This window comes from Amblyraja radiata, chromosome 15 (assembly GCF_010909765.2).
Source record: "Amblyraja radiata isolate CabotCenter1 chromosome 15, sAmbRad1.1.pri, whole genome shotgun sequence".
Classification (NCBI taxonomy): domain Eukaryota; kingdom Metazoa; phylum Chordata; class Chondrichthyes; order Rajiformes; family Rajidae; genus Amblyraja; species Amblyraja radiata.
Window position 1 is genome coordinate 28,134,399 of NC_045970.1, and position 13,823 is coordinate 28,148,221.

The 13,823-nt window shown below is 39.4% G+C and overlaps 1 protein-coding gene across 1 annotated transcript in view; it reads right to left on the reverse strand.

Moving 5' to 3' along the window:
• The window catches only part of ablim1 (actin binding LIM protein 1), a 250,952-nt gene extending 237,337 nt beyond the window's left edge, over positions 1-13,615 (reverse strand). The window contains exon 1 of the mRNA XM_033033929.1: positions 13,370-13,615. Within this exon, the coding sequence (XP_032889820.1) occupies positions 13,370-13,382 (13 nt within the window). The 5' untranslated portion in view covers positions 13,383-13,615. The remainder of the gene's footprint in view (positions 1-13,369) is intronic.
• Positions 13,616-13,823: the final 208 nt, after the last annotated feature.

The window sequence follows — 13,823 nt, forward strand, 5'->3', positions numbered from 1 at the left end:
TTGAACTCAAGAGACACTTAGTATTCAGCGAAAAATGTATTAAAACGGTGGTAATAATAAGAAATGAAACCACAAAGCTTTATGTAGGCTGAAGACAGGGCAAATCCATGAAGAGAAAAATAAGTTGATATTTCTTCGGAAATGACAAAAGTTAGATAAGACAGGGTTCAAGATGTAGAGAAATGGGAAAGAGGAGGAGCAAACACAAAGGATGGAGGACAGGAGTAAATTAATGACAAAGGGAGATAGTATAAGGTGAAAAATGGCCATGAAGAAATGAATGCATATCAACAGGTCAACCTGGAGAAACAGGATAAATATCTCAAATTACCAGTCTAAAGAAACAGTGAAACGTGGACATGTTAAGAGATATTATCTGAAATTCTTGAATTCAATGTTGAGCCAAAAGTCTATAACAATAAGAATATTATGGAAATATCCTGTGCAGCATACACAGCATGCCAATGTTGTTGAATAGGATGGATGTCCACAAGTTAAGTAATTATTTGGTGTATTTTTCCATGAATAATCTAGTTTTTATCAACATTTCAACAATGGACAAATTTCACCATAAAAAATTCACAAGCAAACACAAAACAAGCACTTGGGTCAGTTGTGGTGAAGAAGACAAAATTTTTCTTAACCAACTTACTCCCACTCGAGTGAACTGTGTGGTCTTCTTCATAGATTCTAACAATGAACTACAAAATGCTTTCAACCTCCCCTTCGTACATGGCTCATTCATAAATACTGCTTGATGAGAGAAAGGCCATTAATTTCCCAAGCCTGGGGGAAAATCTGATAATTTTCTTGGCATCTCTCCAAATTCCTTTATGAATATATATCCTTTTGAAAATTTGGATGGAATAAAGCCAGCATTTAATGAATCAGTTGATCTTCTAACTGAGGTACAACATGGTTAGTGACTGGATCAAAACTATCCTTCAGAAGATACAACAGAAACAAAGCACCAAGTAGCAGGGCAATGAAGAAATTATGTTTTCTGCTTTTTTGCTGCCAACCTTCTTTTTGAGAGAATCAAACTTAATGAAGTTAAGACTTAACAACTGCATGTAATAAGGGGAGTGTGAGGTGTTTCTGTATTAATTCTCAAGATATCCGAATATCAACCAATGCAGTAATTTATTATCCATGCTGAATTTGCTTAACGCACCCATGTGGCTTGCCAGGACACAATAGAAGGCAATAAAGCATATTTGTGGAATTGCAATTATGAAGAGTCTGTCTGCTTTTTGGAATTGACACTCAGTAAGACAATACCTGGATTGAGCTTCAAAACAAACATCCTTTATTTGATGGAGAAAAAACAAATTGCAGATGCTGGTTTACAAAAAAAAGGAAACAAAGTTCGCTGGAGTAACTCAGCAAATCAGGCATAACAGGCGAACATGAATTGGTGACATTTCATCCAACACATCATTTTTCAAAATTTCCGCCACTTTCAACATGATCCCACCACCAGTTACATCGTCCCATCCTCACCCCTTTTCGCCTTCCACATGACCACTCCATCCACAACTCATTGGTTCTCACACACACAGACTCGGCATACGCGCGCACACACACAATTTGAGTGTTTCATAAAGGGTGAGATTTTATTGAATTGTATTTTTTCTTCTTCCTAAATGAAACAGCAATTCTGTACTAATTGTTGTAATAAACAATGGATTTTGTTTTGTCTTCATGTTTGTTGGCTTTTTAATTAGACAGGGTAAATTTATTAAAATTAATCTTAAGCATCTGCAGCACTGAAATAAGTTTGTGAAATTTCTTTCATTGCATGACAAGTTATATTTGAAGCTAACACCATTGCAAATTAGCTTTGTCACTGTTAGAATGACTAAGATCATCTGGTGCAAAGCTGAGCCACAAACAGAGAAATCCATCAAACTGTCAGTTTATTTACTGTGGAGTTTGACCTAAATATATCTTCGTCGTTCTATCGTATTTCTGCCTGACTGCCTGAAATAATTCCTATTCTTTTACATATTCAGGGTAATTTAACGGGAATTCATTTTAGCAGCAACAGTCAAAAGCTGTAAATATATTTTGTAGATGTTGAAACCAATCTTACAAACGACTGGAATAATTTCTCGGCATTGTCCAATGTTAAATCCAGGCCAGCGAGAGACTTTGAAAAGAGCAGAGGTGCAACCTTCAATCATCGTTTCATACTGTTGCCACTCTGCTCCTACTCTGGATCAAAAACTATTGTCACAGGGAATAACACAACATCAGGTGACTGCAAAGTGGTAGTAAAATCCTTTTGCCAGTCTCTGTTCATTTTATAATGCAGGATGAAGGTGGATGAAGTTTCTGAGGGTCAATGTCTGCACATTGCAATGGCCAGCAGTTTTCTTCACATCCCTACTTTGTTCATGTGAAATCATGGAATCGAATGTACAGGGATGGCCATTGAGTACAATTGACAGGTGAAACATTTGCTTGAGTTTACCAATAGCTACCAGAGGTAAATTTTCCTTTCTGTATTTTGGAAAGAGTGCATAGCTAAATAATGAACTGTTTTCATATACCCAAACCACTTGGTACATGCTACAGTAAACTGCTGCATGTTCTGTGTATTAACTTCTGTTTCTACATCCACCTATTATTTAATTGATTTAATTGATAGATAAGGCTCGCCATAAAGTCGTAGAGTGATAATGTGTGGACACAGGCTCTTTGGCCCAACTTGCCCACACCGGCCAAAATGTCCCAGCTACACTAGTCCCATCTGCCAGCGTTTGGCCCATATCCTTCCAACCTGTCCTATTCATGTACCCATCTAACTGTTTCTTAAATGTTGGGATAGTCCCTGCCTCAACTACCTCCTCTGGCAGCTTGTTCCATACACCAACCACCCTTTGTGTGAAAAAGATGCCCCTCAGATTGCTATTAAATCTTTTCTCCTTCACAAACCTGTCCATTGGTCCTCGATTCATCTACTCTGGGCAGGAGACTCTGTGCATCTACCCGATCTAGTCCTCCCACGATTTTATATACCTCAATAGATACCCCTCATCCTCCTGCGCTCCAAGGAATAGAGTCCCAGCCTAAACCTCTCCCTATAGCTCAGACCCTCTAGCCCTGGCAACATCCTTGTACTGTAAATCTTCTCTATATCCTTTCCAGCTTGCCAGCCAAAGGAGATTTTTTTAAATAACTTCAGCTAAGAAATCATGCACTCCCTCCTGTCTATGATTATTACAACTAGTTATTTGTTCATTCTGGGCTACACAGAAAAAAGTGTTAGAAATTAAGACATAAGTTTAGGCTTTTGGTAAACTTGCTGCCAAGTCATTTCTGTAAGAAAAAGAGCTGTGGAAAAATAATCCATTACATTCTGTTCATTTCAGAAATGTTGAGGGGATAATTTAATAATATCTACACAGATTTTCACCATGTAACACCTTATAGGTGGAGTTTCAAGAATTACAATTGATTTTACAGTTCTCATAAGGTTTGGAATGGTGGAAAAGGGAGTAAGGATTTGTAAATATAATACCTGCCTTGTTAACTTCACATCTAAGTATTACCATTAACCAGCTGAATTACTAATATCTGCAGAGGTGTTTCTGTGTTTACATTGAAAGGGTTTTTGAAATTGGCTACAGTGAAAGCAATCCTGGAATCAACAGTTTAAGATAAAATAATCCCTAAAACAGATGAATCCAGAATAACATAAATATTTCAAAGTAAATTAAAATCAAAAATCTTGCGTATGCCTGAAATCTGAACTGAAAACAAAAAAATATAAAAATACTCAGTAGGTCAGGGGGCACCTGTGGAGTGAGAAAGAGCTGACATTTTAGATAGATGACTCTTTATAATGAGTCGCTTGCTTGAGTTTACTAATAGTTACCAGAGACAAATGTTTCTGTCTGTACTTTTGAAAGAGTGCATGGCTAAATAATGAGTAGTTTTCATACACCCAGACCTGCTGAGTTATTCCAAACTTTTCTCTTTTTATTTCCATTAAAATATTTATTCCTAAGTATAAATTTGTCACATGTACTCATTTATGTATGTACAAATGCATACAGATAGTTAATTCAAGGATCAGGATATTTTCAACTAGAGTTGTTCATTAACTATAATCGGAACATGACGTATAAAATAACAATAATGCTCACATCCTGGTCTCTACAGCTCATTGGACATGGCAAGTGATCGTAAATCTAGGAGATGGAAAGGCTTGTCAAATAAACTTCTAGTCTTGCTCTATTAGGATGATGAATGATGACTGGACCAAAGTTACATTCATCAACATTCAATAGTCAGCCATTAGACCTTGATTATACTTTAACTGGCATTGATCATGTTTGTGTCTCGTCTTGCCTGGCATTTCAAGAATCAAGAATCAGATGGCCCTGAAGAAGATAGTGAGAGAAGCCATCAACAAAATAAAACAAATTTTCTCTGAACTTTACAGTCACTCCCCATGTCCAATGAGCTGCAGAGAGCAATTTGTGAACATTGTTGCTGTTTAATAAGCCGAGTTCCGGTTATTGTTAATGTACAACTCCTGTTGAAAATGTCTTGACACTTGAATTACCTATCGACATGTGCTTGTGCATACCAAAATGAACAAATATGACAGGTTTGTGCTGAGGCACAAATATTTTCATTGAAATAATAACAGAAAAGGCTGGAAATTCTCGGCAGGTCTGGCAGCATCTATAGGGAGGGAATCAAATTAAGAGAAATTTGTTTTCTTTTTGATGGCTTCCTTTAGGACCCCACTCAGTATTTCCTAATAGTTATTCAGATGGTAAGGTTTTAATCCATTTTTATACAAATTGATTAAATAGATCAGAAAGGAATGCCAGACAGTGTAAATATCATTGAGAATACCTACTTTATTGCAATTGTGGCATCATTATTTCTGGTGGTTTATTTTTCAGGAAGATGCCAGCAGTGGATATAATGTTGATAAGATTTTGATTATTTCCTCTAATTCAAAGCAGGGTTTGAAATGGGAATTGACCTAAAGCAGGATAAGAAAAGGCCAGAATCATTTAATCTCCTTGAAAGAAACTCATTTTCAGTTTCAGATTATGCTGGATTATTTTGTTGGTTCAAACTAAGACTTAACATGTACCAATCTGATTAAAAAACTGTTAACTCTTTCTGCCCCGCGTATGTAGTATTTTCAGTATTTTTTTGTAAATATCTCAGATCTCCAACATAAAGTATTTTACATGCTAAAATTTAACTTTGCTTGATAATGATAACAAGCCATTTTATGTAATTATAGAACGATTTTTTTAAACATTAAACCATTCTTAATTTGTTTTATTTCAGTGTATATTTAGATGAACATAAACTGAATAATATCACCAGATGTAAAACGTTATTTATTATTTTCTGGTGCTAGTGGACAGTGTTCCAACTGAATATTGTTGATATTAGTTTATTATTGTCATGTGTACTGTGATACAATGACAAAGTTTAGTTTGCGTACTGTCCAGGCAAATTAGTACAGCAGATAGTGCAAAAGAAATATAAACATAGTTCAGAACATACATCCACAGTGAAAGTGCAGGAAAAAAGGGCCACAATGAGGTAGATTGGAAGATTATGAATTCATACTCAGCATATGAAAGGTCCGTTCAAGAATCTGATAACTGCCGGAAAACAGCTGTTCTTGAATACTATACGTATAATCAATGAAATTACTGTTGACAAGCAATTTAAAAAAAAAATTTAAGCATTTTCCTGGGATCCCAGTATATTGACAATAAAATTTAACAGTAATGATTTTTTTCAGTCAGATAACACATTGATAAACTTCAAATTACTGTTAAGCCATCAGGAAGGACATGACGGCTTGTCATACAAAGCATGACGGGATTGTACAATCTCTCCGTCAATAAGGAAAAGATTAACTTACTATTTTAAAATTGAGCTAACCATTGTTTTCATAACTGCGTCATCTGCTAGTGAACCAAAATATGACATAAAACAATTCACCTGTAATCTAAGTTCATGTGATCATTTTTACATTCCCGTTGAAAGCTTATATAAATTCTAGTTTTCTCCATTAAAATAGATCATAAATATCATCAATCATTGATATCATGAGACAGCTATCATTTCAGACATACCAATCCTTTTAGATGACTAAGCAATATCCTGCAGAATAACTAATAATCTGATATTGTGCATAATTTTCTCAATCAAATCAAAATGGTGTTTGCTTAGAAGATTTACATTTGCCCTTCTCTCTGGAGAGATTTAACCCAGTTTTCATTCTGGAGAGCCTGCTTCTCAGTCACTATCAATATAACATTGCCAGTAATCAACTTAAGAAAACCCTGTGTCTGCATCCGAGGAGAAATGATTTATACATTAACATCATTCAATTATTACAAAAATTGATTTTCCTAAAGTGCCTCGGCTACATGCCAAGAAACGTCATCAGCTTTCTGGAATAGACACCTCCATTAAATCAAAGATAAATTTGGCACAATGTGAAAAGAATTTTAAAAGTGGGTGGAATATCAAATACTCTTAATGGAACGTAGCAGTGCAGGTGCTTCTGTAACCATAGTAAATACTAGGAAATTTATACGATATGTAATCAATCATTTTCTCATAACTAAAATGAGGATTTCAAGGAAAACATAACCCTTGTAAGGTACTGCACAGGTGAAATGTTTGACTGGGCCACGATGGTACTTTGTGGAGTACTTTACTACTGATTGAGATTGTTATGGAAACAAAGGGTAGATCACGCACGTCTCCACACGAGGGAAGGAAAAATTATAAAATACATCCACTGCGTCACCCTTTCAACCTCTTTGTCCTGTGTATAAATCAACGAGACCACTAGGGGCAGCCTACTTGCAGACAAACCCATTAAGATTGATTGATTGATGTGATATGATCATTGTTGGCAAGGCTGCCATTTTTGTCCATTCTCAATGACAAGGTGGTGATAAGGTGCCATCTTAAATTTTGCAATCCTTCTGATGAAAGTACTCCCCACAGGACCTCTTTGACTGAAGAGTTGGGTTCCACTCCAGAAAACAAACATAAAAATCAAGGTTTACTATTCCAACCCATGCTGTGTTGCCAGAGGTGCCATTTTTTGGACGAGACATAAAAATAAGACACCATCTGCTTTCTCAGGTGAACATAAGGTTCCAATGGTATCCAATGGGAGCTATTCCTGGCATCTTAGTCTATTATTTTTCCATCTGTCACCATTTCTGAATAAACAAATGGCCTGGTCAAATAAACCAATTGTTCTTGGAAACTAATATACCCAGAATGAGTATTGAGTAGAACATGCTGTGGTGAATTTTGCCTCCTTTATACAATTTAATTCCTCAACTATAAATAAACAGTTAGATGTAAATTTTGGCACTCAGTAATCTACTGTTGATAGTTCTCATGCTCTGCTGAAAGAGAGTTGAGTACTATAGGTGCATCTAGTGCTTGGCACTTCATTCCCTCTTCAGGAGACATGCATGAATTACTGCTCCACTGTTCCAATGGAACCATATTGTCAGGCCCTGTGAGCCTTACTCTATCTGCTTGGAACCATAGATGCACGATTTCTAGCACTGATCAATAAAAAGCATTTGGGGCAATAGCCCCGGTGTTTTTCAGTTCCATATCTCAAGAATTATCATTTAAAGTAGAACACTGCCAATCAGCAACAAAATGGAGATTAATTCCAGGCATTTTGGTTACTCAATGGATAGCTTAATTGTGTTTTTAGTGAATCCAATTCATTCAAGTCAAATGCATTTTCTTGGAATGTAACTGCCTCAGTTATTCGAAGAACTGCAAGGAAGCAGTTGGAAAGTGATATCTCCCAGCCTGTGGCTTACCCTGTGTTTTTAATACTAGTTTATCAACTGGTATTGTTCAGGTATCTGCAGTCAGTACAACTGGGTTGCCAAATTATCCCAGCGATTAAAATTAAAATCTAGGCTTATGATTAAGGGGCATGCATCCCATATTCTTAAGAAATAGCAAGTCAAATCAAAGCAATTGAGATACAAGATTACTAACAAAAATATAATTAAATGTGATTGTAAATACTTTCTGATGTATCACAGCAGCAGAATAACTAAATAAGGGGAATTGTCTTATTCTGTACATTATTTTACATGTTAGTCCAATTCAGCCATTCTGAAGTTTAATTAATACTGACTTGTCTGCATTACATGTGACAGAGACTGGATTTAACCTTTTCCTATCAATTATTTAAAAAAATAATAACACGCTTGACCCTCAATGATTCTTCCAACTATTATAATTCAAAATGTACTATGTGCATTTCCTCCAGGCATTAACACAACATAATACCTCCTAATGACAAATGTATAGATTTCAGTTGACCAAGACTGATGTAATGTGATTTTACTGATTCAAGCATCACAATGTAAATGCTTCAAAGCTTTTAGTCGTTCTGTCAGTAAAAGGTAAAATGTCATTAAACGAATACAAGCATTTGCAATATCGTTATGGGGAAGTAGTATATCATATAAGATGAAGAAAGAATATTAAATTAGTGCCTGCCCTGAGCAGCAGAGAATTTTGAAACAAGGCAGCTCATGATCTTGTAACTTTGCAGCAATGAATTGTCTATGGTGGATGCATCTACTGTAGAAAGCTACGGTGCCATTGACGTGATAGTTATCTCCTCTCATGACCAGTTAGCATAATACTTCTGTCGTCAAATGTTGTTAAAATTATCCACACAACAGATGTGGAAAACCCAGTCAACAAACCGAACATTGAAATAAACTATTTTTGTTTCACTTTCATTGGCCGTTGTATTCAATCCTGTTATCCATAAATTAAATTAGCAGGCATTAGCTGAATCACTTTAAAAATGTGCAAATCACTTTAAAATTACATTCATAGTTGCAATTAGAATATGCTTCCACTGCATTGCACACACATGGAAATTTGTAGAAGTATGAATAAGACAGGGATATTTTTTTGCCCTGTATGTGCAACTTACTTTAGATCCTTGCATTTAAATGTGATGTAACAGAGATGGTAGTGATAATATTAATTTGTCAGTCGGAAAAGCAAATTGAACATGAAAAATCTTTTGAATTTATGAGGAATGCACTTTGTATTTGTTGTTTTTTTTCCAGAATGGATATCCACAATCTTCAATCAACAGCATCTATGACTCTATAACTGCAGGCATTAAGAAATAATTTCCCTGTGTGAAATGTCTCTGCCAATGACCATTGCACAAATTCATAAGTGATAGGAGCAGAATTAGGCCATTCGGCCCATCAAGTCTATTCCGCCATTCAATCATGAGCAATCTATCATTCCCTCTCAACCCCATTCTCCTGCCTTCTCCCCATAACCCCTGACACGAGAGTTTCATGGACAGGAGGTTTACTTTGCTTGATAATGTGAGGTTGTCACGCCAAGGATACAGGAAGAGCGAAGGTGGGTGACCGGGAGAAAGGGGAGTAACCGTGGAGTGCAGGAGACCTCAGTGGCTGTGCCAAATGAAACCAGGTACACCCTTTTAGGAGCTGTCAGGGCAGACGACGCTTCCAGTCCAAGCGGCGGACTGGTCGGTGGCTCCAATCCTAGCGATGAGACTCGACTGGCAGGACCGACGTCAGGCAGAGCTATAGTGGTGGGTGACCCCATTGTCCGAGGTGCAGACTGGAGATTCTGTGGCGGCTGTCGAGATTCAAGGATGGTCTGGTGCCTCCCTGGTGCCAGGATTCAAGATATCTCGAATCAACATCCTCGAGAGAGAAGGTGAACAGCCGGCAGTAGTTGTGCACGTAGGCACAAACGACGTTGGGAGGAAGAGGAAGGAGGTTCTGCAATGCGAGTTTAGAGAGTTACGAAGAAGTCTGAAAAGCAGGACTTCTCGGTTGGACCTGGATTGCTTCCAGTACCTCGTGCTAGTGAGGGCAGAAACAGGGAGATAGGGGATCTGAATGTGTGGCTGGGGGACTGGTGCAGGGAGCAAGGATTTAGCTTTATAGACCACTGGGATCTCTTCTGGGGTTCGGGTGACCTGTACAAAAGGGACGGGTTACACCTTAACTGGAGGGGGACCAACGTTCTGGCAGGCAGGTTTGCTGGTGCTACACGTGTGGGTTTACACTAAATAGTGGGGGGGAGGAATTGACAAATTGGGAGTATAAAGATGGAGTTAAAGGGGAAGTAAGTTCAGGAAAAGTTATAAAGGACTCCCGAATTAATGGGAAGGAAAGTTCGAGTAGGGATAAGAGAGTAAGGCCAGGGCCAATAGTGAACGGTGTGAGAGGGGAGGTGACTACCTAAGTTAAATGTTGAATATGAATGCGCGAAGTATAAGAAATAAAATGGATGAGCTTGATGCTCAGTTAGAAATTGCCAAGTATGATGTTGTGGGAATTACAGAGACATGGCTGCAAGAGGACCAGGGCTGGGAAATGAATATTCAAGGGTATACGTCCTATCGAAAAGACAAACAGGTGGGCAGAGGGGGTGGGGTAGATCTGTTGGTGAGGAATAAAATTCAGTCCCTTGCGAGGGATGACATAGAATCGGGAGATGTAGAGTCAGTATGGATAGAACTGAGGATTTGTACGGGTAACAAGACCCTAATGGGACTTATCTACATGCCCCCAAACAGTAGCCTGGATATAGGGTGCAAGTTGAATCACTAGTTAAAATTGGCATGTCGTAAAGGTAATGCTACGGTTGTTATGGGAGATTTCAACTTGCAGGTAGACTGGGAAAATCAGGTTGGTACTGGACCCCAAGAAAGGGAGTTTGTGGAGTGCCTCCGTGATGGATTCTTAGAGCAGCTTGTATTGGAGCCTACCAGGGAGAAGGCAATTCTGGATTTAGTGTTGTGTAATGAACCAGATTTGATAAGGGAACTCAAGGTAAAGGAGCCATTAGGAGGTAGTGACCATAATATGATATTTTAATTTATAATTTGAGAGGGAGATGGGAAAATCGGAAGTATCAGTATTACAGTTGAACAAAGGGGACAATGAGTATAGGAGCAAAGAGGTCCTTCATTAGTTGTACAGGGCCCTAGTGAGACCACACCTGGAGTATTGTGTGCTGTTTTGGTCTCCAAATTTGAGGAAGGACATTCTTGCTATTGAGGGAGTGCAGTGTAGGTTCACGAGGTAAATTCCCGGGATGGCGGGACTGTCATATGTTGATAGAATGGAGCGGCTGGGCGTATAATCTGGAATTTAGAAGGATGAGAGGAGATCTTATTGAAACATGTAAGATTATTAAGGGTTTGGACACGCTAGATGCAGGAAATTTGTTCCTGATGTTGGGGGAGTCCAGAACCAGGGGCCACAGTTTAAGAATGAGGGGTAAGCCATTTAGAATGGAGATGAGGAAAAACTTTTTTACACGTAGGTTTGTGAATCTGTGGAATTCTCTGCCTCAGAAGGCAGTGAAGGCCAATTATCTGGATGTTTTCAAGAGAGTGTTTGATCGAGCTCTTAAAGATAGCAGAGTCAGGGGATGTGGGGAAAAGGCAGGAACGGGGTACTGAGTGTAGATGATCAGCCATGATCGCAGTGAATGGTGATGCTGGCTGAAAGGGCTGAATGGCCTACAGCACCTGTTGACTATTATCTATTACCTGTACTAATAATAATTTAGAATAGAATAAAATTAATGAAACCAAACCTTTTTAAGTTCCGTTTAAACTCTCACCGAGTCGCTCCCAGTTCACTGCCATCTCAGCACTGAGCTGTAGTATCTGGGTCCATGCTTACCTCTGGCCATACAACAATAGTTTAAAGGGAAAAGTTTATGTATTTAGAAAGAAAATAAGTAAATAGGCTCAAAAAGGCAGCCGGCATCATCAAGAACCCACACCACCCTGACCACACTCTCACTTCACTCCTTCCACCAGGAAAAAGATATAGGAGCCTGAAAATTGCTACAATAAGGTTTGGGGGCAGCTTCTTCCCAACAACTCAGGCTATTAAACAATACAACCACCAAATAAGGACCACACAACATGGACTTTTGTGCACTGTCTTTGTCTTTACACTATTATTGGGTTTAAATTTTTTTTATTTTTTCTTGGTTATGATTGTGTTTAAAGAGTACTATGTTTACATATCTGTTGTGCTGCTGCAAGTAAGAATTTCATTGTTCTGTTTTGAGACATATTCCACTCTTGACTCTTGATAATAATTGCAGGAGTGAAATATATGTTGTTGGCTGCGCATACCCTGAGGTTTTATATAGGCTGAAACACCTAGTCCATCCACTGAGTCAGGAAGCCAAACATTTATAACATTGGCATTCCAAATCAGAAATGCCCTCAGGTGAGCAATTCATTGCTGGAAGGTTCTCCATCAACGGTATTTCCCGTAAATCGCAAGAGTTCTGTTGTACCAGCACAGCAGTCATGAAGTCAAGATGAAGCTCCCAATCTCACGACAGGCATCTTTGAGTCGCCATTGGCAGGATCATTATTTTATAGTCATTTAATTGGGGTCAGTAGAACTACAGTCTCACAGCCGATTTGATGTGGAGAACGTTGGGTTACTCCAGTATTTTGTGTCTATCGACAAAGTGATTTCTCCTTTAAGAGCCTGTGCCACCAGGACTGGGACCAGTCTCCCTGGCCATTTGAGTACGGTTAATTCGCAGAAAATCGCGCCTCCAGCAAACGGAGGGAACAGTTCAGTGCTGCAACCAGCTGAGTGTGTTTTACCCCGCCCTCTCCCAGCCACAGATTACGGAACCAGCCAGCCAGCCAGCTGGGAATTGTCGCACAATGTAAACAGCCACCTGCACCGAGTGTGGTTCGATCCTCCTTCTGTCCAGAGGGGATCAAACCTCCTTTCCAGCGGCTCAGCTCCACATCTCTCTGGGTAACGTGCATCAACGTTGCAGCCCTTTATTATAGCCCCGTCCCTTCTCCCAGGCGCGAGTGTTGCAGTGTAGACATGCGACCATTCTCTCTCTCTCTCTCTCGCCAAATTAATTAGCCCCAAATCCAAGATATCATCTCATTTAGAAGGCGACGAGCACGGGTGGGGTTTGCAGAAAAGGACATTGGGACAGTGAGAGTCGGGACTGACGCCACAGATACAGGTCCGTACAGTTGCAAAATTCTGCGGACCAACCCCGTTATCTCACCATCCAATGTAAACTACCAATCCGTGTCACGCAAAGTGTGCAGATTGTGTTCATACAGATACAAACACCCACGCATACACTGTTCTGTGTGCTTTACCCCTAGTTATGTCTAGCCACACAAATAAAATATATACTGCAGCAGAGAGAGCGAGACGTGGAGCGCTGGATGAGGACGGTTACAGATAAACTGCTTTCTAATTTCATGCACTGTTTTAAAGTCACTCACCTCGAGTGGTCATGGCTGGCGAGATGTGTTTATTTTGTCAGAAGTGTCGGCACGGCTCACGCAGGCAGGTGGAGAAGGGCGAGGATGAGAATGAGGAGGAGGGAGGGAGGGATGTGGGTTGCAGGCTCCCCCGGGAGTGTGGCTGTTCGGGTGAGTTGAACTGCCTCGTCAGTCGGCGCGGCTGTGAACGCCGGGGACCTGTGAGCACAAGTGCAGGAAACCAAGCCGACTCCAGACTGAGACGGATGGTAGCGGGTTCGACGGGCGGCTCCTTTTACACGGCATCACTCAGTGCCAAGCGATCGGAAGATCATGCAACAGCCCCCAACGCACATTGCCTTCTCTTTCACGTCATTCCTTCCAATTGGGGGGAAGAAAATACCATCTATCATATTATATTTTAATGGAAATATATATAATATATAATATATCCACCATTGACATTACCTGTAAT